The 24,111-nt window shown below is 43.8% G+C and overlaps 1 protein-coding gene across 6 annotated transcripts in view; it reads left to right on the plus strand.

Annotated features, from left to right (window-relative positions):
* Nucleotides 1–22,048, plus strand: part of LOC101436077 (CD99 molecule (Xg blood group)) — a 46,116-nt gene extending 24,068 nt beyond the window's left edge. Inside the window, exons 3-10 of one of the 6 annotated variants that reach the window (XM_058291313.2) lie at nucleotides 640–687; nucleotides 2,186–2,227; nucleotides 3,452–3,508; nucleotides 5,481–5,525; nucleotides 7,695–7,733; nucleotides 12,738–12,851; nucleotides 19,897–19,947; nucleotides 21,545–22,048. In XM_058291313.2, coding sequence (XP_058147296.1) covers nucleotides 640–687; nucleotides 2,186–2,227; nucleotides 3,452–3,508; nucleotides 5,481–5,525; nucleotides 7,695–7,733; nucleotides 12,738–12,851; nucleotides 19,897–19,947; nucleotides 21,545–21,570 — 422 coding nt within the window. In that variant the 3' untranslated portion in view covers nucleotides 21,571–22,048. Of the gene's footprint in view, nucleotides 1–639; nucleotides 688–2,185; nucleotides 2,228–3,451; nucleotides 3,509–5,480; nucleotides 5,526–7,694; nucleotides 7,734–12,737; nucleotides 12,852–16,394; nucleotides 18,906–19,893; nucleotides 19,948–21,544 lie in introns of those variants that run through there. The other 5 variants (XM_058291312.2, XM_058291316.2, XM_058291314.2 and 2 more) reach the window with 5 other exon arrangements.
* Nucleotides 22,049–24,111: the final 2,063 nt, after the last annotated feature.

Below are 24,111 nucleotides of genomic sequence, written 5' to 3' on the forward strand. Positions count from 1 at the left end.
CAGCTTCCCTGCCCTGCACATCTCTGTACCTCTTTATTTGCACTCCTGTGGTCCATCCCAGAAGGCAGGAGACCAGAGACTCCCAACTGCAGTGTTTCCTGGAGCCGATGGGGATACTCACAGACTTCCCAATGTACCACTTTTGGGTCAGCGGGAGCAAAGGATGCTTATCACGGCGGGATGCTCTCCCCTTCCAAACTCATCCTGCTCTCCTTCCCATTCCGGGGAGGGGGGCAAGGTGGAGGGGACAGAAGCAAAGAGGGGTCCCACCTGGGAAATGCAGGTGACCCGTCAGCCCCTGTTCTCAAGTCCATCTTCCTCCTCCTCTGCGTAGTTCTGGGACCCTCGACACACTGTCTTTGTGCTCAGGGTTTCCCTTCCCCTGGCTTCTGCCTTCTCTTCCCTGCAGAGCCCCCCACCCCAGCTCAGCATAGGAGGTGGGTCTCCAGCTCAGGGACAGGCCAGGGCCAGTAACTGGCCTATGGACTTGGTGAGTGAACTCAAGAATCAGCCTCGAGCCGTGGCCAGTGCCTTGGCCTGAGGAGAGAGGATGCTCCCCGTTGTGTATCCTTAAGAACTCACCTTTTTTATTTGGTTCCAGATGCAAGTTTTGCTGATTTAAAATGTCTTTTCTTTCAGGCTCTAAGAAGCAACCCACCACCCCACCACTCAGGACACCCAAAGATGGTAAGAAGGAAATGCTCTTTGCTTGCAAAGAGGATGGAGAAACCGGCTTTGTGTGCCCCAGTTTCCCAGAGAGCAGGGTGGGGCTTGGACAACAAATATAAGGAAGAGATGAGGAAGATGAAGGCCTTTGGGTATATTCTGTTAAAATCATAACATGTTATTAATATTCAAATATTATAATATAATTTGAAGGGTGGTGTGATAGGGAAACTGTCTTGTGCAATAATATAAGGGAATGAGTGCTGGCACTTCTGTGAAATGGTTTGGGGTCTTTTTTTTTTTATTTTTATTTATTTATTTATTTAATTTCCCCCCCTCCCCTGGTTGTCTGTTCTTGGTGTCTATTTGTTGCATCTTGTTTCTTTGTCCGCTTCTGTTGTCGTCAGCGGCACAGGAAGTGTGGGCGGCGCCATTCCTGGGCAGGCTGCACTTTCTTTTCACGCTGGGCGGCTTTCCTCACGGGCGCACTCCTTGCGCGTGGGGCTCTCCCACGCGGGGGACACCCTTGCGTGGCACGGCACTCCTTGCGCGCATCAGCTCTGTGCATGGCCAGCTCCACACGGGTCAAGGAGGCCCGGGGTTTGAACCGCGGACCTCCCATGTGGTAGACGGACGCCCCAACCACTGGGCCAATTGTGTTCTTCTGTGTCTGCTTGCATTCTTGGTGGCACCGGGAATCTGTGTCTCTTTTTGTTGCGTCATCCTGCTGCGTCAGCTCTCCGTGTGTGCAGCACCACTCCTGGGTGGGCTGAGCTTTTTTTTTTCCCCCATGGGGTGGCTTTCCTGGTGGGGTGCACTCCTTGCACATGGGGCTCCCCTACACAGGGGACACCTCTGCATGGCATTGCACTCTTTGTGCGCATCAGCTCTGCGCATGGGCCAGCTCACCACATGGGTCAGGAGGCCCTGGGTTTGAACCCTGGACCTCCCATGTGGTAGGCAGACGCTCTATCCATTGAGCCACATCTGCTTCCCAGTTTTGGGTCATTTTGATGCTTTTATTCCGAGTGTCTGAGTTATTCTGAGTTTTTTTTTTATTGTTGTTCATTTATTTAGCTTTGTAGTATGTTTTTTCCCTTCTTTCTTTTTAAATGTTACATTAAAAAAATATGAGGTTCCCATATACCCCTGACCCCCTCACCCCACTCCTCCCACATCAGCAACCTCTTTCATCATTGTGGGACATTTATTGCATTTGGTGAATACATTTTGGAGCACTGCTGCACCACATGGATAGTGGTTTCCATTGTAGTTTGCTTTTGATGATCCTTTTCTGGGGTCGAAAATATTCAGGACCGAGGCACCTTTGGCGGAATTAAAGTCTCATAAATTACTATATGTATAGTTTTTTATACTCTTTTCAAGTAAGAGAAGATGAGGTGAAAACCATCAGGAATTGAGACTTTTTCGTGAGCTGGTCACAGTGATATTCGGTCGTTCGTTCCTTTCCTGGTTTCACTCTGAGCTTCCCTCTTAAGAATCTGTTTTTCTCCTACAGATGACTTCAAGTTAGATGACGCCCTTCCGGGTGACGGAAAAGGTGAGTACAGCGAATTTAAATCTTCTTCCTCACTCCCTTCCTCGTGACCACCCAATCACCGTTATTTAAGAGTCCTATCTTTTAAAAAATTGCATGCGGTTTTACAGTGAAAGCCTAAGGAACCGATACGTTCTTGTTGTCGTATGTCGGCGTTTTGCCCGCGTGCTTGCTTTTATTTTAAAATTCTTGCGAGCTTTGCAATGACGTAAGGCGAGTGTGGCTGCCCTTTGCCAGGGTCCGCCTCCTGGATGCAGTTTATGGCTTCACAGGGACCCCATCCTTGGATTCAAGCTCTGCTGTTGCAATCCTGACATTCTTTTTTCTTTAAAGTTTCTAAATCGGGTTTATTAACACATATTCGTAAAGCCTGCAGTCCGTGCCAAGTGTCCCATCGCTGGTATTTGTTTGGTATAATGGCAGTGTTGTGCATTCACCACGTGAAGCAATATTAGAGCCTTTTCCTTACTCTCCTAAAAATGAAAAAAGAAAAACAGAGAACAAGATAACCCTACCCTGCAATAATCAATGAAGTAAAAAAACGCATAGTACCTTTTGTCTAGTTTCTTTCACTTAGTATATTTCCTTTTCTTTAATTTTTTTACCCTTAGTGGAAGATTGTTCATATATTGCTATACACCACTGTCCATAGTTGGCTTTTGTTGTATTTTTGCCTGATATTAACATCTTGTTATCGTTAATGTACATTTGCTGTTTCAAAGAACAGTCTTATAGATGCAATTTTACCCGTGCTCGTTTCACATGTGGTTTCATTATGCTTTACAGGGCCAATTGCATTCTTAGCTTCTCTTCTAGTAACACCCGTGACCTTAGACTTTATCGTTCAACCAGTGTCCTACCCATTTATTAGCTCTGCTAGCTACAAACACCGCAAGGTGCTTTTCCCATTTCGGTTCACTTCCAAAGAGTTACAAACCACGTTTGCACCCGTTCTGCGCTTGACATTCTTAATGACCTTTGAACAAGGGGTGCTTTTTCCATTTTGCGTGGGGACCTGCAAATTCTGTAGCTAGTCCAGACGGTGGCCTTCATTTCCCGTGGAAATCCATGCAGTGAGATGCTGCGGCGGGGAGAGGGAGAACTGGGCGTGGGCATACCTTCTCCACGACAGGGAGGGGGCTCTGGGCTCTCTTTCGTGGACTAATGTTGCATTTTTGTCATCATGTCAGAGTGTCCATAATATAAATGCATATCTTTTGTGAACAGATGACCCACCGGCGCATAATCCTTCGAAACCGAAGCCCCGTGAGCCTGGCTCCTCTGGTAAGATCCTGGGGCTCTCGGGGTCCCCTCTGAGTTTTCCAAAGTTCAGTGATTACCCTTTCAGATGACCTCATGCCTGCTCTTTCCTCTTTGCACCAAACAATTACCCTTTTAAAGGAGTAGAACGCAGAGTTTTCAACGAGGTATTTCTGGTTTGGTTTCCACTTTCAGCTTGCTGATGTTATTCCCAACATTTTATAGAGCCTTTGAAAATTGATTCTGAGATTTTAATGAGATGCAATCGAGTCAGGGAAAAGTGCCAGCATTTGCATTTCCTGCAGGGAAGTTAGGGTTTTGTTTTGTTTTTTTTTTAATTCATTTTTTTAATATTACATTAAAAAAATATGAGGTCTTTTTTGTTTGTTTGTCTTCTTTTGAAGTTAGTGTTTTTTAGACTATTGCCCATGGCTGTGTAGATCAGCTTTTCTGAAATATCGTAATATTTTCAGCACCCATTTTTGAATGGACTATCTGCTAAAATGTCAGATTTTTAGAATATTTCCTTACGTATTTGTTTTAAAATTTTAAGACAGAACATAGAACTCTGAGTTCTAATACTGTGAAATAAGCACTGTTAACATTCAGGTGGTAATTTTCTCCAGTATTTTATATATCAATTTAAATGAAAAAAAATTTTAATACCAATGTCAGTCTTTTCTTCATGCTGAGTTGTAGCATTATTTTTTGCTAGCAATATTTTATAAGCATTTTCTCCTGTCGTTTAGTCATTTTATGATCATGTGGCTTTTAGTGGCAATTATACTCCCACATAATGTATGTAATTATATACTTTATTTAATTCCTGATTTTGCAAATGTTATGTTTCTTCTGATATTTTAGAATTGTGAAGTACAAAGCAAACTTAAGCCACCTTTGTGCATTTTATTATTATTTCTTAAAAGAGGTTTCTAGAGGTCAAGTTGTTTTGGCCAATTTTGAGTGCTTTTATAGCTCTTGACATATTTTTTTAAAAACTTGCCTCTAGACTTATGCCAGTTTACTCAGCCATATGTATAAATATCCTTATGTTCACATCATGTCCTGCAGGGGTTATTATCACTTAGAAAATCTCCGGCAAAGAGGTAGAGTAAAATGATATTTTACTTTTGCCCTAATTTCATGACTCATTTCAGAACTTTTTAAAAGAAAATTGCAGTATGTCAGTTGGCCATTTTTAGTTCTTTTGTGGATTAGTTGTTCATGTCCTTTGCCCTTTCTTATATTTTAGGATACCCATTTTTCCTTGCTAATTTATAAGCCTTCTTCATTTGTTATGGATATTAATTATTGCCAGTCACTATTATGAACTTTTTTCCCCCTTTTATTGTTGTCTGATTATTTTTAACACTATTTTTGGACAAGTAAGGAGTTAAAGTTAAATTTTCCTTCATGGTGTCCTTTATGCTTCTATGGAAATAATAATATCTTTGTTTGTTTCCCCCCAGATCTGCTTTATTTTATTTTATTTTATTATTTCATTTTACTTTTTAGGTTGGCATATGAGCTTGGCTTGTTCAATAAATTTTTTTAAAAGTTTTTTTTTTCATTTTAAAAACTATTTTTTAAACAAATGGATTTTATCGAGACCTATTAATAAAACCTACAGTCCATCCAAAGTATACAATCAGTGGTATTTGGCATAATCACATAGTTCAGAAATAATTGACTGAAGTATATCATTCATACATGCACATACATAAACAATGAGTATATAGTGAAAATTGTAAAGTTGTGAAGTTACAAAACAAACATGCATGTCGTCATACAGGGTTCCCATCCATTACCCCCCAACGAATAACTTGAAATATTGTGAAACATTTGTAATGAGTTATGAAAGCTCATCCTCCAAGTATTTCTGCTAGTTATAGTCAGGTCTCCTTTTGAGCCTAAAGGTGTTTTCCTTTTACTCCAAGAACCAAGACCCTCCCAGAATGTTCAGTATGACAGATGACGCTGTGTTTTTCCTTTCTAGGTAGCTTTTCCGATTCTGATCTCTCTGATGGGACTTCAGAAGGAGGTAAGTTGTCTTTCCATTCTCTTCCATCTCCTTTCTCGTCTATCCCAGGGTGCCTACCTGTCTGCAAGAGTCTGGAGTCTACCGATGTAGCCCTCCGTGAAATCACATATTGGGAAGTTGTTTTAGGAGCTCTGCTATTTGCACATGCTTCAAGGGTGTGGCCGTGCAAGCAGAGTTTAAGGAAATGGAAATGTGTAGCCAGGCACCAGGTCAGAATCTCCTCCTTCCTCGAGAGTTGGCCCTTTGAGTCACCCTCATGAGATGGAAAGAGAGTTGGCATCAGCCTCGCGTTTGGTCTAAAATCACGGCCGCACGTCTTCCTTGCTAGGTTATTTTGGTTCCTCACTCCACCTCCTCTAGAGGAAAGCGTGTCGTTAACTGCCTCGCGTGTATAATGTAAACTGATCTCAAACTCCTGGTGTCTCTTTCCTCAAGGCGTTGCTTCGGCGTTCTGGGCTGGCTGTCGGTGGCGGTTGGTCCTGGGCTCCTCTGTCGCATGGCGATGCACGCAGTGGCCTCTGCTGGCTTCTCCCTGCTCTTCCGGATCTGTTGAGTTTCTACTTCTTGCTTCTCATGGCTCTTTCTCTCTTGAATTTCATCCTCCTTTTTTTTTTTTAGGAGGTCCCGGGTATTGAGCCCTGGACTGCTTACATGCAAAGCAGCCGCTGAACCACTGAGCTACATCCGCTCCCCAATGAGAGATGGTTTTACTGTTTGTTTTTAGGAGGTACTGGGGATCGAACCCAGGACCTTGTATATGCGAAGCAGGTGCTCAACCACTGAGCTACACCTGCTACCTTCGCTCTGCTTTTAAAGGACTCCCCTAACAAGATTAAGACCCTTTTAAATCTACTCACTGAAGTTATGTCCACAACTTCTACCTACCTATATAACATTTTTTTTTCCAATTTAAATTTATGTTGAACATTTAGCATGTTGTACCAGGTCTGTCTGTCCCCCTTTAAAGTAACAGTCAGTACTCTACTTCTATGGCTGTGTAACATGCAGTCCTCCTTATGTGTACTATGCTGTACTCTAGTTCTTTAACTGTGTAGCATGCACTGCTCTCTTTTAGTGTAACAGTCAGTATTCTACTTCTATGGCTGTGTAACATGCACTCCTCTTTTAGGCATACTATGCTGTACTCTAATTCTTTAACTGTGTAGCATGCACTCCTCTCTTTTAGTGTAACAGGCAGTACCTAGTTCTATGGCTGTATAACTTGTACTCCTCCTTTATGTGTAACAGTCACCACATTAGTTGTATGGCTGTGTAACATGCACTCCTCCTTTATGTGTTACTCTGCAGTACTCTAGATCTGTAACTGCGTGACATGTACTCCCCCCTTGTAGTGTAACAGGCAGTACTCTAGTTATATAACCATGTAACATGTGCTCCTCCATTTTGTGTACCAGTCAGTATTCTAGTTCTATGACTCTGTAGCATGCACTGCCTTCTTATGAGTAACATGCAGTTCTCTAGCTCTATGATTGTGTAACATGCAGTCCTTGTTTATGTGTAACAGTCAGTACTCTAGTCCTATGGCTGAGTAACATGCACTCCCCATTTAGTTTCACAGGCAGAACTCTAGTTCTGTCACTGCATAACATAAAATGCCTGTAACGAGGCACAGCACCCGACTAGCAGATATTTACTTACACAGAACTAAAGGTGCTCTCACACATGTATAGATTTCTGGGTGAGTTCCCGGACAATGAAAAAACCTTTTGATAATTGTATGAGCTTTGGCTTAAAATCAAATTTATTTTGGTGTTAGATGTGAAAAAAATAAAGGGATGTTAGACAGAGTCTCTGACATTTAGGGGAAGATTGAAGGGAAAACACACTCAGGGGTGAAGGGTTAGCTCTTTGCCAGTGGCCAAAAACAGAACTAGAGCACTGCCTGTTAAACATAAATGGGAAGTACATGTTACTCAGCCATAGGACTAGAGTACTGACTGTTACACAAAATGGAGAAGTGCATGTTACACGGCTATATAACTAGAGTGCTGCCTGTTGCCCTATTTAGGTGACCTTACCAGTTCCCTAGTCTTTGTGCTCAGGTCCATCCACAGCCCACGGAAGCAGGGCGTTGCTCTTTGCCATGAGATTTTCGTCACCGCCGCATCTTCCCGGCGCCCTTTGTCAATGACCCTTCCTCTCTTGCAGCTGGCGGTGGGAGACAGAGGAACGATGGAGAGGAGCAGGGTACGTGCAGGTCATTTCTGAATCTTGCTTGGGGTTCCTTGTTCGTGTTGTTGAGGTAACGGGGACGAAAATGCTCATGATCAAACCGGTAGCCTTTTCATCCTGGTCATAAAGATGGCACAAAGAATGATGACCCTTTGCCAAACACATCAAGTGGCTCGTTTAGGTTCTGTCAAAAGACACAGCAAGTGGGGGCTTTGTGATCTCCATTTTACTATCTGTCCCCAGCCCAAAGCCCCCCATTTTCTGAGGGGCACAGCCCACCCTCTTTCCCTGTCACTGTCTATAATGAAAAGACTTGCTTTTTGGCTCAGATCTTGGAAATAAAGCCCGTGAGTGCTGGGCTGGGGTCTCTAGTTTCGCTTGCCCTCAGGTGAAAGAAATCACAAGGGGTAGTTTTAAGTGTGTGATTCTTCAGTATTTTATTTTTGACCTGGAAGCAGAAATGATTTACCTCATTTAGCCTTTTTCATATTCCTTTTGAGGAGAAAAGAACAACGAGAAGAATTCCTTTAAAAGCCATATGATTTGGCCAAGGATTTTTGACATCTCTTGGCTGTTTGGTGAGGGCTAAAGGATTTTTAACATAGGTCATAAATCTGCCTAGAAAAAGATAAATAACATTCTGGACCCCCTTTCATGGAGTCATAGATATTTTTTTTCTTTTTTCCTTTGTAACAAATAATTTTATTGATGCATAGTAATAAAGCATAAATCCATCCAAAGTATACAATCAATGGTATTCAGTATAATCACATAGTTGTGCATTGATCACGTCAATCATTATTAGAGCATTTTCATTATTCCAATAAGAATGATGAGAAAAACAACAAAAACTCATCACCTCTCAATCTCTCTATGCTTCCCCTGCTGTGCATAGTGGCTCTTCTGTTTCCTTCTCTCTAGTTTATTTGTATTTATATTTTGTAAACAGTCTTATCATATGCACTATTACCCATATTCATGTTTTACGTGAGGTTTACTATCATAAACAGTCCCGTGTTACTTGTTTTAGCTTTCCTTTTAGTAATATACAGGACCTTAGACTTTTCCTTTAACCATTGTCATATCCATATATTACCACTATTAGTTAAAAACACTATAATGTGCTCTCACCCTTTCCATTCATTTCCAAAGACTTACAAACAACTTTTTACCAAGTCTGCACAGATGAACCCTCAGCTTTCCATTCTCTACCCTCCTCCTCTTTTCTGGTGACCTACATTCTAATTATTAACCCCGTGAGTTTATACAGACAGTCTATTTACTTCATAATACTGCAGTCACACAGTATTTGTCCTTTTGTGTCTGGCTTGCTTTGCTCAACATCATGTCCTCCAGGTTCATCCATGTCGTCATATGCTTCAATTCTTCTTACAGCTGCGTAATATTCCATCGTGTGAATACACCACAGTTTGCTTATCTGTTCATCGGTTGATGGACACCTGGGTTGTTTCCATCTTTTGGCAATCGTGACTAAAGCCCCTATGCACATCAGTGTGCAGCTGTCTGTTGGTGTCACCGCTCTCGGTTCTTCTGGGTATATACCCAGTCGTGGAATTGCAGGGTCACGTGACAAGTCTGTGTTCAACTTTCTTAGGAACTGCCAAACCATCCTCCCCAGTGGCTGTGCCATTCTACGTGCCCACCAACAGTGAATCAGTGTCCCTATCTTTCCATACCCTCTCCAACACTTGTAGTTCTCTGCCTCTTAATAAGACCAGTCTAGCAGGTGTGAAATGATATCTCATTGTAGTTTGATTTGCCTTTCCAGAAGCGCTAGTCATGTTGAACCTTTTTCATGTGTTTTCTCACTATGTGTTGTTCTTGTTTGGATCATTGTCTATTAAGTCTTCTGCCCATTTTTTAGTCAGGTAATTTGTCAATTTATCGTTGACTTGTAGTATCTCTTTACATATCATGGATATTAATCCATTATCAGATATGTGATTGCCATGTATTTTCTCCCATTGAGTCAGTTGCCTTTTCACCCTTTTGACAAAGTCTTTTGAAGTACAAAAGTGTTTTAATTTTGAGGAGGTCCCATTTATTTTTTCTTTTGTTGCTTGTGCTTTGGGTGTAAGGTTTCAGAAACTACCACCTCTCACAAGGTTTTGACGATACTTTCCTACATTTTATTCTAAAAAGTTTTATGGTTGTTGCTTTTATATTCAGGTCCTTGATCCATTTTGAGGTCATTTTCCTATAAGGTCTGAGACAGGGGTCCTCTTTCTTTCTTTTGGATATGGCTCTCCAGTTCTCCCAGCACCGTTCATTGAATAGACTGTTCTGGTCGAGCTGAGAGGACTTGTCCACCATGTCAAAAATCATTTGGCCATAGATGTGAGAGTCTATTTCTCAGTTCTCAATTCAGTTCCATCGGTCAATGTGTCTGCCTTTACGCCAGTACCATGCTCTTTGGACTACCATAGCTAAATAGTATACGTTAAAGTCAGGAAATGAGAGTCTTCCAACTTCCTTCTTTTTAATGAATTTTTTTACTATTATATTTGGGGCTCCTTAACGTTCCATAATAAATTTGATAATTGGCTTTTCCATTTCTGCAAAAAAAGGCTGTTGGGATTTTTATTGCAGTTGCATTGATTCTGTAATTCAGTTTGGGTAGAATTGACATGTGATTTATATTTAGTCTTCCAATCCATGAACATGGAATGTCCTTCCATTTATTTTAAGTCTTTGGTCTCTTCGAGCAATGTTTTCTAATTTTCTGAATACAGGTTCTTTATGTCCTTGGTTAAGTTTTTTTCCCCTACATATTTGATCCTTTTAGTTGCTATCATAAAATGGATTTTTTTTCTGATATAGAAATAGTATAGAAATGCTATTGATGTTTGCATCTTAATCTTGTATCCCACCACTTTGCTGAATACCTCTAGGAGCTCTAGTACCTTCGTTGTGGATTTTTCAGGATATTCCCGATATAGGATCATATCATCAGTGGATAGTGAAACTTACACTTCTTTCTTTCCTATTTGGGTGCATTTTATTTCTTCATCTGGCCTAATCACTGTTGCTAAAACTTTTAGTAGTGACAGTGAGCATCAGATTCACAGTTTTTAAGGACAAGGATGCACTTTTTGGTTTTTAACTTGTCCTTGCAAAGGTAATTATTTGCTTATAGCTGTCACCCAGGATGGGAAGATCATTTAGAAGAAAATACGATAGGAAAATCCATGTCTAGCACAATTTGTTTCCAACCTTGAGTCTTGGGCTTCTCGTTTATAGGGAATGTTTGGTGTATGTCTTTATCAGGAAGGGTGGGTAAGCTTGAAGAATTTTCCCATGACTGTGGGCCTGCTTTACTTTAATACATATTGATGTATATGCTAATAATAATAATTATTAATCATAATACAATTGCATTAATTAAATGTCATTAATATGGAATGACAAATCCCTGGCCAAAGGGCGAACCCAATCACCAACAGTCAATGTTGAGAATCAGATGCAACCCAGAAAATTATTTTTTTCCACTTCTTCAAGGGCTGCTGAGATTGTTGTATTTGGAGAAAACCCTCCAAAGCACTCTAAATTGTGAATGTCTTCATTTTCTACGAAAATGGACTGTCACTGTTGGAAGGAAGCAGTGCAAGCTTCCCTGTGCTTTGGGGATTTTTCCCTTCATTATAGATCATAGAGCAGATTGTTCTCATACAAAAAATTGAGGAAAACAAGTCCATGTACATTGCCTCTCATTGATCCACGCAACAGAACTTTTCAATGCTTATTATGTCTAAGAAAATGCTATAGACACAGGGACAGATAAAAATAGTTTGATAATCACTGACAGTGGGTGGAATTGCCCATCGTTGTAAATAAGATGCCGATAATTAGCAGGTTGTCGCTCAGATTTTTTAAAAAGGAGAGGAAGAGCCAGCCGGGAGTCTGAATGCTTAAGATGCTTACGATGTCGCTGCTTCCAGACTAAGACTCTTTCCCAGAAAAAGCAAAGGCTGCGAGTTAATTGGGCACTGCCAAAATATTGTTACAGAGAAAGCCTCTCCCTGCAGGATAAAGATCTGCTCTGAGCGCAGGGCTTGGCAAGGCAAGATTTCCCATCCCACTGGAAACCAGTTAAGCCCCCCACCCAGAATCGGATTTAGGTGGTCAGCAGAGCGATCTTCCAGGGTGAGAGAGTGAAATGAGGAAGCATTTGAAGGCTGGGATTAGAAACAGCACCAGCTCAGGAACTGGGGCTCCACCGACCCCCCCCCCCCCGTGAGTTTGGGGGGCCTGGAGACCCCCAATTTGACCCCTGGAACTTCCGGGGCCATCTGAGAAGCAGCTGGAGAGAAAGTCATAGCTGCAGCCCCCCGCTCCCCACCTTTCCTCTCTTTTGGTTTCTGATTGTTCAAGTTTCGTAGGGAATTTGCCAACATCCTCCTGTTTCATATGGCATCTCAAACATTCTTGCTGACATTGTGTATATATTTTAAGGGAGGTAAATTGGAAAGGCTTGTGTTCACGCCCAAAGCTCTCTCTCCCCAAAGGCGTGTTCTGTGTCGTGCTCAACCAAACATACAACTGGTGATAACTGGATAAATGACTACTGGCTTCCTTGGATGCCAGCCACTGCTCCTCTCCAACCGCCCAGCTCTGCCCTTGCAGCTTTCCTTGTCTCCTGCACCCTGCCAGCCCTGCGTTCATTCTGAGTGCCTTCTGTTTCCTCCTCTTTCTTTATCTTCAGTCTTTGTTCTGCAGAGTGTCTCCAGTTTCCCAGCCGCCTTTCTTTGCACCTGGTCTGTCCTCCTGCAAGTGCAGTCATCTCATCCACGGACCGTCATTCATGCCTAACGGAAGTTCTCTCCTTCTTTTCTTCTTTTTTGTTTGTATTTTGCAGTTCACAGGGACCTTCCTTTAGTCAGCCATTGGCTCAGCCCTTTCTAGTTCTCTCACGACTGAGGTCTCCGCCAGCATCTGCCTGCCCTTGGTCTGGGCTGTATAACGCTTGCCAATCACTGTGTCTTGTGCTTCTCCCCAAAGCCGCCTCCCCTGCCGTGATTCCCGGAATTGTTGGCACCGTGGTCGTGGCGGTGGCTGGAGCCATCTCCAGCTTCATTGCTTACCAAAAGAAGAAGCTGTGCTTCAAAGAAAACGGTAAGCTTCTCCGCGCTGTACCCCTTCCTTTGGGAATTGCTGATTTGAAAAGCATGGGCTTTCTTAAAAATAAAAATAAAAATCAGTGACTCACATGGGCATACAACAAGTTTAAGGTGGCAACAGCTGATGAAATCCGACTTCCCAGGTTCGAATCCCAGCCTCGCCCCGTTTTTAGCCACTTTACCATCTACCCCAGTCCTTGGGTTTGACGTTTCTGAAGTAGGGGGATTAATATATGTCTGTCGTGGAGTTTTGCGTGAGCGTTAAAGATGGTCAGCCATTTGGCAGAGACAGAGTGCCTAAGAAACACCCTCTTTGTAGAAAGTCACGTCATCGTCATCCTCAGAATTTGGGGGTGTTAGCCATAGGGTGACCGTGCTGTTTTCTTTGCCCAGGGAAATTAAAATCAAACACAGCTGATTGTTACCCTTTCCCCCAGACCCAGTGCCAACATGTGCCTGGAAGGTCCTTGGACAGGATATAAAACTTGGGGGTCATGCAGAGGATGCCATGGTTAGCCCCACAGCGATTCAAACTCTACCATGAGCATTTTGTGAACTCATAGTCCTGTATAAAGAGCCCCTGCATAATTTTGCATCCACCCTAAAGTAAACGAGTGTATCTTGAACTCGGTTGATTTTTCGTGCGTCTCTGGACTGTTCTATGTAGGCGTTGCACCCACTCTTTCCACCACAGATGGTTTGGGGATCTGGTTTGGCTTTTTTGGATCCCAACAAACCTCGACCCTCGTCGTTGACCCTATTGTGCCTACAGCTCTGCTTGCCGAGGGTTCTACTGAAAAACGCCGACCCTCTGGACAGCTGCTGGGGGCGGTGAAAAGAGCCACGTCCCAGCTTTTTTTACATCCACGGTGATGATTTACAGTCTCAGGTTCAGAGTCATAGACAGTTTTTGGGTTCCGATATCTACAGGTGCTGTTTTCTCTAGCCGCCTTCTTGCTGTGGGGCTTTCTGCAAGCAGAGTGAGGGGATAATGCCGCGGATTGCACTTGACTTCTCACGTGTGATCTGGTGGCTTCCAGTTTAGGAAACTGGTTGATCAAACGGGGAGCGCTGAGTTGTTTCCAAAAGGAGAGATGATCAAGTTCAAAGAAGTGCTTATAAAAAGCCTGCAACTAGAACTCAGGCGGAAGAAACAGGAAACCTCTTTGCTTGCTTCTGCTAGAAATAACTGGGAAGTTAAATGAAGAGGGAGTCAGTGGAAATACGTCTTTTTTTTTCCCCTTCTCGGTTGCTTTTCCCCCTCCCCCCCTTTCTGAAGTGTGTCAGGGCAGAGTCTAATCCTCAGCTGAGAGACAAGTAAGATCTGCCCTCTGCGGAGGACGTGTGATGTTTTATTTGTAATTCTCTAGTGCTCTTTAGAATTCCAGACGGTGTTGAATGCTTTAGCGTTAAACAAAGATGTCTTGGCGCCATTATGTTTTTAAGATCTTTGGGTACACTCAAATTGGATTCTCCAGCTGCAAAGCATTTCTGTTCCCTTGTGAATGGGACATGTTGGCCTTTGGGATCTCATCGAGCTCCTGCATAGTCATATCCCAAGACACAGCATCTGTTTGGGGAAGCCTGCAAGAATCTAAGGAGTCTTGGCTTGGGCAAAAATTGGGAGGTGGAATTTGGAAAAGCAAGGCAAAGTGTTTCCCACTCCGTGCCATTCCCCTTGGGTCTTTCTCTTTGGCTGAAGCGTTCTCTCCATGGCTGGGTGTTAGGGCATGCCAACAGCAGGCTCTCCCTAACTAGGAATTTTTGCCTGATTTTTCTTTCTGAAAAATGGATTCCGAGCAGTTCAGGGTTCGATGTATACTTCTGAGAGGTTTTGTCCAATTTCCCTTCCACCTTTCCTACAGTCTGTTATTCTTCTTAGGCTAAATTAGCATAAAGCACAATTTTAAATCTTCTTTTGCTGTGTGGTTTTCCAAGGGTTTTGTAATCTCAAGCATATGTAGGTGAGCAAAGCAAAGGGAATAAATAAACCGTAAGGAAGGAAGTCAAGCAGGTACAAATGACTTGACTTTTATCTCCAGCGATAAAGTGCCCGGAGAGAACAATGAAAGAAAACTTGGAACTGTTTTAATAGAAAAACCAAGAAACTAATTCAGTATTGTATCATTGTGATGGCATTGACATGCAGTGCAGTCTTTACATCTATATTATAAAATAAATTTAATGTGTGTCTCAGTTACTTATTTTTGTTCTCAGACATAGAATTGACATATTGGTTTAAGGTATTGGACACAGGAAGATGTTAGAACTTGCAGGATCTATGTGGGTTGGGTTGGCAGATTTTATTTCTGGAATGGTGATTTTAAGACCCGCAAATCAAATCAGTCATTATGAGTTTGGAGATTTCCTAAGAAGGCTAGTGCATGCCTTAGTCCACTGGCTTGGGGAAAGTTTCCAGAATTTGCTATTCTATAGGGCTCATGTGTATAGAAGTTGAATTTTCTGGAATTGTGTCGTTGTGTGCAAATTTGTCACATCCGTAACAAATTGGTCTCGAGAAAGTCAGTGGAAGCAGACACCGGGAAAAATCGATCAAATATTGTCAGTCTCAATATACATATATTTAAAAGATTTTCGGTATTCTCTTTTGAAAATTTGGGAGACCTGCCCTTGTGAAAATTGGAATCTGTTCTTGTTTAACCTGGTTTGATGCCATTGATCCTCGTTGGCCCGTTGCAGCCGTCTCTGTTAAAGTCCTCGCCTTTGGTTGTCTTCGCTTCGTGTATCTAAGACACTAACAAGGTGTAGCTGACCCTGTCCCCGCAGAGCCCAGCTTTTGGCTGTTGCCTCTTGACGTTAAAAAGTCTGTCCTTCTGCATCTGTGACGCCAGATTGTTGTTGCTCGCAAGCCTTCTGCTGGTGCTTCTCAGTGCCCTCTGCTTCGTGAGCAGTTTTCTTGATGCTTCAGTGAAAAGAGCTACTGACTGCCCTCCTTTCCTCTCCCTTCCTCCCTCCTTCCCTCCCTCCCTTCCTTCTTTCCTTCCTTTTCTTCCTTCCCTCCTTCCCTCTTCCTCTCCTTCCTTCCTACCTCACCTTCCTTCCCACTTCCTTCCTTCTCTCCCCCTCTCCTTCCTTCCTTCCTTCCTTCCTTCCTTCCTTCCTTCCTTCCTTCCTTCCTTCCTTCCTTCCTTCCTTCCTTCCTTCCTTCCTTCCTTCCTTCCTTCCTTCCTTCCTTCCTTCCTTCCTTCCTTCCTTCCTTCCTTCCTTCCTTCCTTCCTTCCCACTTCCTTCCCTCCCCCTCTCCTCCCCTCCTTCCTCCCTCCCTCCCTCCCTCCCTCCTTCTCCCTCTCTCTCGCCCCCCTCCCTCCCTTCCTAATTTCGATTCCACCCATAACTTCTGATGCCTGTTTCACTTGTTCTGCCGGTCATTAATCCCCTACCACTTCGCTTCTAAGGCCAAAGACTCGCTTTCTAATCCCCCCTGCTCGCTGCTGCCGCCCGGCGCCCTGCAAAGACCTGAAGCCAATCTATCAGAAGTTTACTTTTTCTTTTTTTCTTTTTCATCCTTCCTTTTCAGGTGAGTCGAATATCTAGGGACGATACCAAGAACCTGCGCAGACCTCAAGATTCATCTGACGGAGCGCTGTTTGTCTCTTAAGTCCCCGCGTCCTCAGCCCTAGGGCCAAGCTTTGTGTTTGCCATTCTCTTCCCCTGTCCTAGAAAATTCCAATATTGACATGGCTCTCAGAGAGCAGGTTGCCCACCTTTGCATTCTGAGTGTTTTCTCCCTTCTTAATCCAGAGCTTACGCTAGTGTGTTATATTATTGCATAGTTGGCTTCAGAAAGTGAAGAGACAATCAGATATTTTCCTTTAAACTTATATCGAAGAAGAAGAAACACGTGGAAAAACTTCTGGGTGTCGATGAAACTCATCAACGCCAGGTCCACCTCCACCGATGGGGACTGGCACGGCCGCCATCTTCCCTGCCGTGACCTGCCCAAAGCTGAGGTGGCCGTCAGGACTTGCCCTTTGAGGAGAGGGATGGAATTTTCATTCCTCGGATTTATGTTTTTAATGCAATTTTTTTTTTATTTTTATTAAGATGCATAGCTCACACAAAATCCTCGAATTTCTTAATCCTGAAATTTGTATTGCACCTTTACCACTCTACTCTCCTTGAAGCTGATCCTAGAAACAACAGCAAAATCCCTCTCTTTAGGAATGACCTGGAAATCTTAGTGATGTCAGATGTTGAAGGGCGCTTGAGAAGGTGTTGATGGCCGATCTTATTTACAGCTGAGCCTTCAAGCTCGGGGTGCTCGTCTTTTAACTGACACCCCGAATATTCCTTTCGATTTCTAATTGATAGTGGGTATCCCTTCCTTTATTAATCCTGCCTTCTCATCCTTGGGCGTAGAAATCGCCTTTCTCACTTCAGCCACGTGGTGGAATTAAGGATAAATTCCCTTCCCGGGGAGGAAGCTGTGACGGAGGTGCAGCTTTGGGGTGGGTCAAGTGTGAAGTGGGTTGACCACTCTATGGCCAAACCCTGTCCCCGTGGGCTCTGGTCAGCCCACAGCAATCCCCTTTAGAATTCTCTAGATCTTTGAAGGATACCTCAGAAGTTTCTCAGTTCTGAGACGGGAGTCACCCCCTCAGCAGACACGGGATAAAGTCTGAAATGAAAATCTGTGGACTGCAAGAGAGTCTCGAGATGGCTCTAGGACCATCCACGGCTGAGCAGTTCGTGGCTTGTGCTTGATCTAAAAGTTGGCTCCCCGACACATGTCTTTTCTCTTTTCCCTGAGCATGGGGACTGGTCCAAGCCGTGATGGCTTGGTTCAATGGTCCTGAATAGTTACAAGTGACTACTAGCCTAAAAGAAAAGCACCATGAATTTTTTAACTTGAGTCTGAAGTTGGATGCGGTCGGATGGGGAAAGACCCAGCAGGTTGAATGGACGATGCGTCAACTCTGTATGCCGGAAGGGTCCTCTGTGTTGGGGACAGCAGGGTGCCACCCAAGGAGCTTCAGAGGGCCACCAAGAGATGGGAATCCCCAACCTGCCCAGCTCCTGCCTGTACCTTCCCTTTGGTGTGTGCAGCTAAGACACTCCAATCCCAATATGGCCCCAGTAAGCTTTGCTCCAAGAGACCACGGACCGGACTCCTTCAAAGGATTGACCTCCTGGAGGTGGCACCCCATTTTAATAGCACCCAAGAGTCACAACTCTCCTTCCATCCCTTGGTGACTTTGGTGGGAATCATTTCTTCACATGCAGGAGCGTAGACATGGCGTCCACTTTCAGCAACCCTTCACCAGGCCCATCCTGGGTGGCCACCGCTGAACCCTGTGCCTTCAATAGCGTCCCCTCAAATGGGGGGTTGGTGACTCCACGGTAAAACACAGCTTGCTAACGCCGCCCTCTCCCAGGATTGCCACTCAGTGTTCATAGAACTCAAGGCGATTTTTATTTGTTAGAATAACAAATTGGATCTGGTTTCATGGTCATTTCTTGTTTCAGTGGACTTTTTTTTCCTAAGGGCAGCCAGATTTTTGCTTTTCACAACCCAGGCTGAGTGTGTTGACCTTTGAGCCATTCACATTTGATCCTAGAAGGAAATTTCCATGACACGAAATCAAGGCAAACTTACCATTTTGCTCCATTACTGTTTATTCTAACTGCCCGTTTTGAACTGACCGCCCGCTGAGTTAACCAAAGACATGACCTCGGAATCCATAGATCCCTTTGAACTCTTCTCTTTGGGATTTTTTTTTTTTTTTTTTTTTTTTTTACCTTACAATTTCTCACACTCTATGGGGATCGAGGGGGGAGTTACTGATCACCAAATTTGTTTAACGCCAATTGTGATCAATGTTTCTATGCTCTTCATTAAAAGTTGTGTCGATAGAGTGTACGCGTTTGTTCCTTAAGGTATGTGGTGTGACAACCATTAACGATGCGTGACTGGAAAACGAATCGTCACAGACCGAATGAACTTGTTCTGGCTTCTTTGATGTCGAAAGCAAGTAGCGTATGATTTCGTTAGTGACAAAGCAGGAACGAAATAAATATTTTATCTGTACGTCTTGTATGCATTTTGGATTCTATGCCTCCCACTAGAAGAGACGCAAGACCGGAGAACATTGGCGGGGGGGGGGGGGGGGGGGGAGTGTGTGTGTGAAGGTTTTTTTTGTTTCTGTTTTGGGGCCAGGGTGAAAAATGTAGAAGCAAGTGTGGATGGGGTGGTGGTGGAATGGGGAGATGGCTTCAACCTGAGAATGGTGATTGGAGTCCTAGGGGGGAAAGTCTCCTTTCCCAGATGCACAAGACTTACTGATCTGCTGAGCGTATCCTTATTTTGGGTAGGAATCGCAGTTTCCTGGGATGCCATAACCAACAAACACGACATAGGAGGCTTGACACCACAGAAACCTCATTCTGGAGGGCAGGCTCTGCCTCCGTCCCCCAGCCTGCCGTCTCCCCTGTGTCTCTCCATCCCCTGTCCAATTCTTCCCAGCTCAGAAGGTCACCCGTCAGATTGGATCTGACCCAACCCTACTGCAGTTTGGTTCATGGTAACTCATCACATATTCAAAGACCTGGTTTGCGAAGAACGTCGCAATTCCGGGACTGGGGAGTTGGAACTTGAGTGTGTCTTTTTGGGAGGATGGGGGGATGATTCAATGCCTAACAGGTCTGGGGCACAGTTAGAGAAAAAGATGTAATTTTCATGGATCTGTACATCTCTGACAAAGGGGTTTTGCGTACACTCGTCCTAAGGTATTTACGGAGAAGAACGCGACCGCTCCCGTGGAGAAAGAGAAAACCGTTTGCGTTCTGCTCAGGGAATGCCAGCCTGCGTGCCTAAAGAAAAATACAGCCAAGTGCTCGTTCACGGGGCGGCCGACCGAGACCTGATGTCGTTCAGTTTGGGGTTTGGGTTTTGAGTCGTCTTGGCCAGAAAAAGAGCAGCTTTAAAACACAGCCGCCGACTGTGATTTAAAATGCATCTCGCGGTGTGTGCCTTCTCTCGTATTCAGAGTCTTTGGGTCTTCTCTTCTTGCTCTCAGCAGGTGAAGAAGGCAACGTGGAAAACCATCCCAGCACCAAAGCTGAGCCGCACGGTAAGAGGGGCACACGGGGGGCACGGGGGAGCTCACCCAGGAGGTTTTGCTGTTATTTTTTCCAACCATACCACCTCCCTGCCCAGATCCTCAAAGCCTGTTGGAATGCTTTCGAAGTGTGCCCTGTAGTCTCCCTGCTTTCTAGGAGATTCATGCAGGAGATAATGGGTTAAAATACTCAGCATCTGGGGCTTCCCTTGAGACCTCATTATGTTTGAGTCCCACATTCACTGGTTATTCAGATAATTTTCCGAGATGCCCCCGTTGCTGCTCCACCAGAAAGGTTGGCAGCTTGCCGACGTGCAAAGAGGATGAAAACGGACACTTGTGAATTACAGTTGCTTGCTGAACGTTCCTTGTCATGTTTAAAACTTCCCCGTCCCAACCAGGTAGAGAAACTGGTCACAGGGAGAACATTTAAACTTCTAATAAAGGCAGGCGTTCTGCAGTTAGGGCCATTTTTAAAAATGGCAAGGGAAAAATGTTTGCATATATATGCATATGTGTATTTATGTGGGTATGTTTGTGTGTATATATGGGTGTGTATCGATGTGTGTATGTTTAGGTGTGAGAATATGTGTTTGGCTATGTGTGTATATACAGATGAGTGTCGATACATATGCATGCGTGGGTGTTATGTCTGTACCTGCATGTGTATCTATGTATGTGTGTATGTGCGTTCCAGGAAACACCTGTTTTGCAGAGAGGCAACGTTTACTTGACAGCTATTGAACGGAGCCAGATTTTTAATGAAATTTTAAAATATTTTGAATTCTAAAAATGGAGACTTTACGAAAGTTAGTGTCTAGCTTACTGCTTTTTCAAATCAGGGAAAGACGTTTAAAATTAGCTCTTGCCTTTAAGCATGACAGGTTTTCTCTGCCCATACACAGCCCTTGAAGATGTTCAACTTTCCATTGGCCATCAGAATGGTCTTTTAATAATATAGCTTTATTTCAAATTTAAAAAAAAAAACTCAAGTTATGGAAGCGTTATTTTGGGCTTGATATGGGGGTCCCTCATCTATTATATTAAAGAAGAATTGGCCTTTTCCAACTTTTTCTATCTGCCTATTTGGGAGGAAAATATTTTGGACATCCTTTCTCTCATCCAAATCCTCCCTCTTCCCTCCAAAATGTCTAGTTTTAAGAATTTAAGAAACTTCTTTTAAGAGTTGAAAGCAAAATGAACCTCTAATACTTTAATGAGCTGTGCAGCCTTCACTTCTGAATCACAGTAAATAAATGTAAGCCATGCATCCTCATTTAGAAAAGATTTTATTCTGTGATTTGGTAAATTTTACATAGATTTTTACTGTCTCGGAGAACTTGCTAGTCGTAAATGCCTTCTTTCTACTTTATCTGAAGTGTCCTCTTTTTGTAAGCTGCAGTTGCATCAATGCAGTGAAATGCACTGAACTGTATTTTTAAACCTGTTACATTTGAGTTTCTGCTTTCCGCATCAATGAGCTTTGAGGCCATTTATCCAATACAGTAATAAATTCCCCCACTTCTGTGCCTTAAGAAGCAAATATGCTTGTGGGTTTGGGGATCTGAGAATCATTTTCAAAGTCTTGTCTTGCCTTTTGTTCTGGCAGTTCAATGTACTCTTCTAGAAAAATAGAAACCTGCGCACAAACAGGACACAGACTGCACAACGAGATGGGAAAACTTGCCTTCTGCTTGTCCCCACCGCCTCAAGGGCAGAGCAAGCCTCTCCCTGCCGCACCTGCTCAGATTGGATTGTTTGGTTTTACCCTTGACCTCTGCTTTGCCTGATCCTGGGCAGAGCTGAGGAGATTTACTGGAGATGAATTTTGCATCTGAAGGGGACTTGGGCTCATTCTCCAAGACCCTTGGGGGTTTTCCCTGGGATGGGAGAGCCTGATCTTGATAAAGTCCAGAATGGTTCAAATAACGCCCCAGTCGATCCTTCTACCTGGGGCCATCTGCAAATTACTTCGATACTGAACACGTCTGAAATGTCTGCATGATTGACCTTTTTATAAAGTAAGGTAAGCCTTTGGTTGGTTTCCTCCGTGGTTTTTTTAATGTGGTGAGGTTTTTCAGACCGGATGAATAAAACAAAAATGGGAAACCAAGCGCTTTTTACTGAACTGATTTAAAGAACACTGTAGACAGGGTGGGGTGGATTCCATCCTCCCTTCATAGATAGATTTTCAGGGGAAATATCGAGCTGAGTGCTAACTCTCTATCCCTCAGGCTCTCCTGTTCCTTCCACTTGCCCTGCCACATTGGTGACAGATACTCCCTGCATCCAGATGCCCCCACATCAGATACTCCCTGCATCCAGATGCCCTCACATCAGATACTCCCTACATCCAGACGCCCCCACTTTCAGATACTTCCCTACATCTCGATGCACCCACATTCAGATACTTACCTGCATCCAGATGTACCCACATTGAGATACTCCCCACACCCAGATACTCCCCACATTCAGATACCCTCCACATCCAGATACTCCCTGAATCCAGATTCCCCCACATTCAGATACTCCTCACTTCCAGATACTCCCTGCTTCCAAATGACCCCACATTCCAGTACTTCCCACATCCAGATACTCCCTGGCATCCAGCTGCCCCCACATTCAGATACTCCCTTGTATCCAGATGCACCCACACCCAGATAATCCCCACATTCAGATACCCTCCACATCCAGATACTCCCTGATTCCAGGTGCCCCCCACTTAGTTTCAGATACTCCCCACATTCAGATACTTCCCACGTTCAGATTCTCCCCCACATCCAGATACTCCCCTGCCGCCTTGTGGGTTTCGTGGGTATGAATGTCATAGATTTGTTAACTGGTTAGTCTATACAAGGTGTTCAATTACTTCAATGCTAGAGCTTGGTTTAACTACACAGTAAAGCTACTTTGTGACAGAAAATCTCATACACTTTCCAACACTGAGGGATTCATTGAAAGCATACTTTCCTCCCTGCGATAAAGGACAGCTTTTCCTCATTTATTAGTTTCCCATTTAAGGTCAGGCATACAGAGCATGTGTGTTTTTATGTGAAGGCTTGGGAAGGGCTTCATTTGGAACTTTGTGTTAATCTCATCAAGTATAGAGGCCATGAGATTCCATAGGAGAATGGATTTCATCAATAAACTTTCTTTCCCTGAAGATTCAGGATATTATCAGTACATTCTCATGGGCACAGACCAGCTAACACAAAGTCTTAGAAAACTGTTAGGCAGAGAATGGCAGTTTCACTGAAATGCTTAATATCATCCTTGATAAGCGTATTAAAAGCTGAGGAACATGTCAAAGTCAGGTTCTGCTCGAACCTCTCCCTTTGTGGTGTTACAATCAGACCTGCTTTGGTGACCATCCCAAATCACCTGATTTTGGGGAAGGCGTCATCTTGGTGGGGCAGAAGTGTTGGTGTGGAATAAATTTTGAGTCTACGAAATGGTGGAAAATCAAGACCCCTGTTTATTTGTCCGGTTACTGATTCTTTGCTTCATTCAACACATCCCTGTTGGGCGTCACCTGTGGGCCAGGTGTGCAGAGATGCACGTGACATTTTAGATTTTAGGGGGTGTAACAGAAGCTTGGCAAAATCTTGTCTATCGTCCATATCATGTGACATGGTCACCCCGCAGTTGGAGCTTTTGCATTAGCAAACGTGCCCCAGGCCCTTTGCTAACTAGGGACAAACATTATAAAGGTACAGGAGAATGTGCAGAGTCATCCCCAAGAAATTATCGGGGATTGTCTCCCAGCTCAGATCCTGCACATCGCCTTACAATGAAAAAATAATGCATAAAACCTGTTTTGTCATTCTGCGAATGACATTGACATTTTATAAGCATCGCGCTCACGCCGTAAACGCACCACAGACTGAAAAGCAGAATAGTGAGAGGACTGGTATGCTTTTAAAGGATGTCAAAGAATGGATCCGAATTAAATAAATATACATTGAAGAAAACACTCAAAGGTGTCAGGTGCCCTTTATCTGAATGGTGGAGGGTGGGCGAATACTCTCACACGCAGTCATTTGAAGGTCACACCGACTTGACTCTCGGCTGAGGTCCGTCAACCAAATCCTCTTTGGATGTGCTCCTGCCTCGAGCTGCCTTCACAACCACTGGCCCCCACTGGCCCCACTGACCAACTGCCTGGCCGTGATAAGG

The sequence above is a fragment of the Dasypus novemcinctus genome, chromosome X, assembly GCF_030445035.2.
Source record: "Dasypus novemcinctus isolate mDasNov1 chromosome X, mDasNov1.1.hap2, whole genome shotgun sequence".
NCBI lineage: Eukaryota > Metazoa > Chordata > Mammalia > Cingulata > Dasypodidae > Dasypus > Dasypus novemcinctus.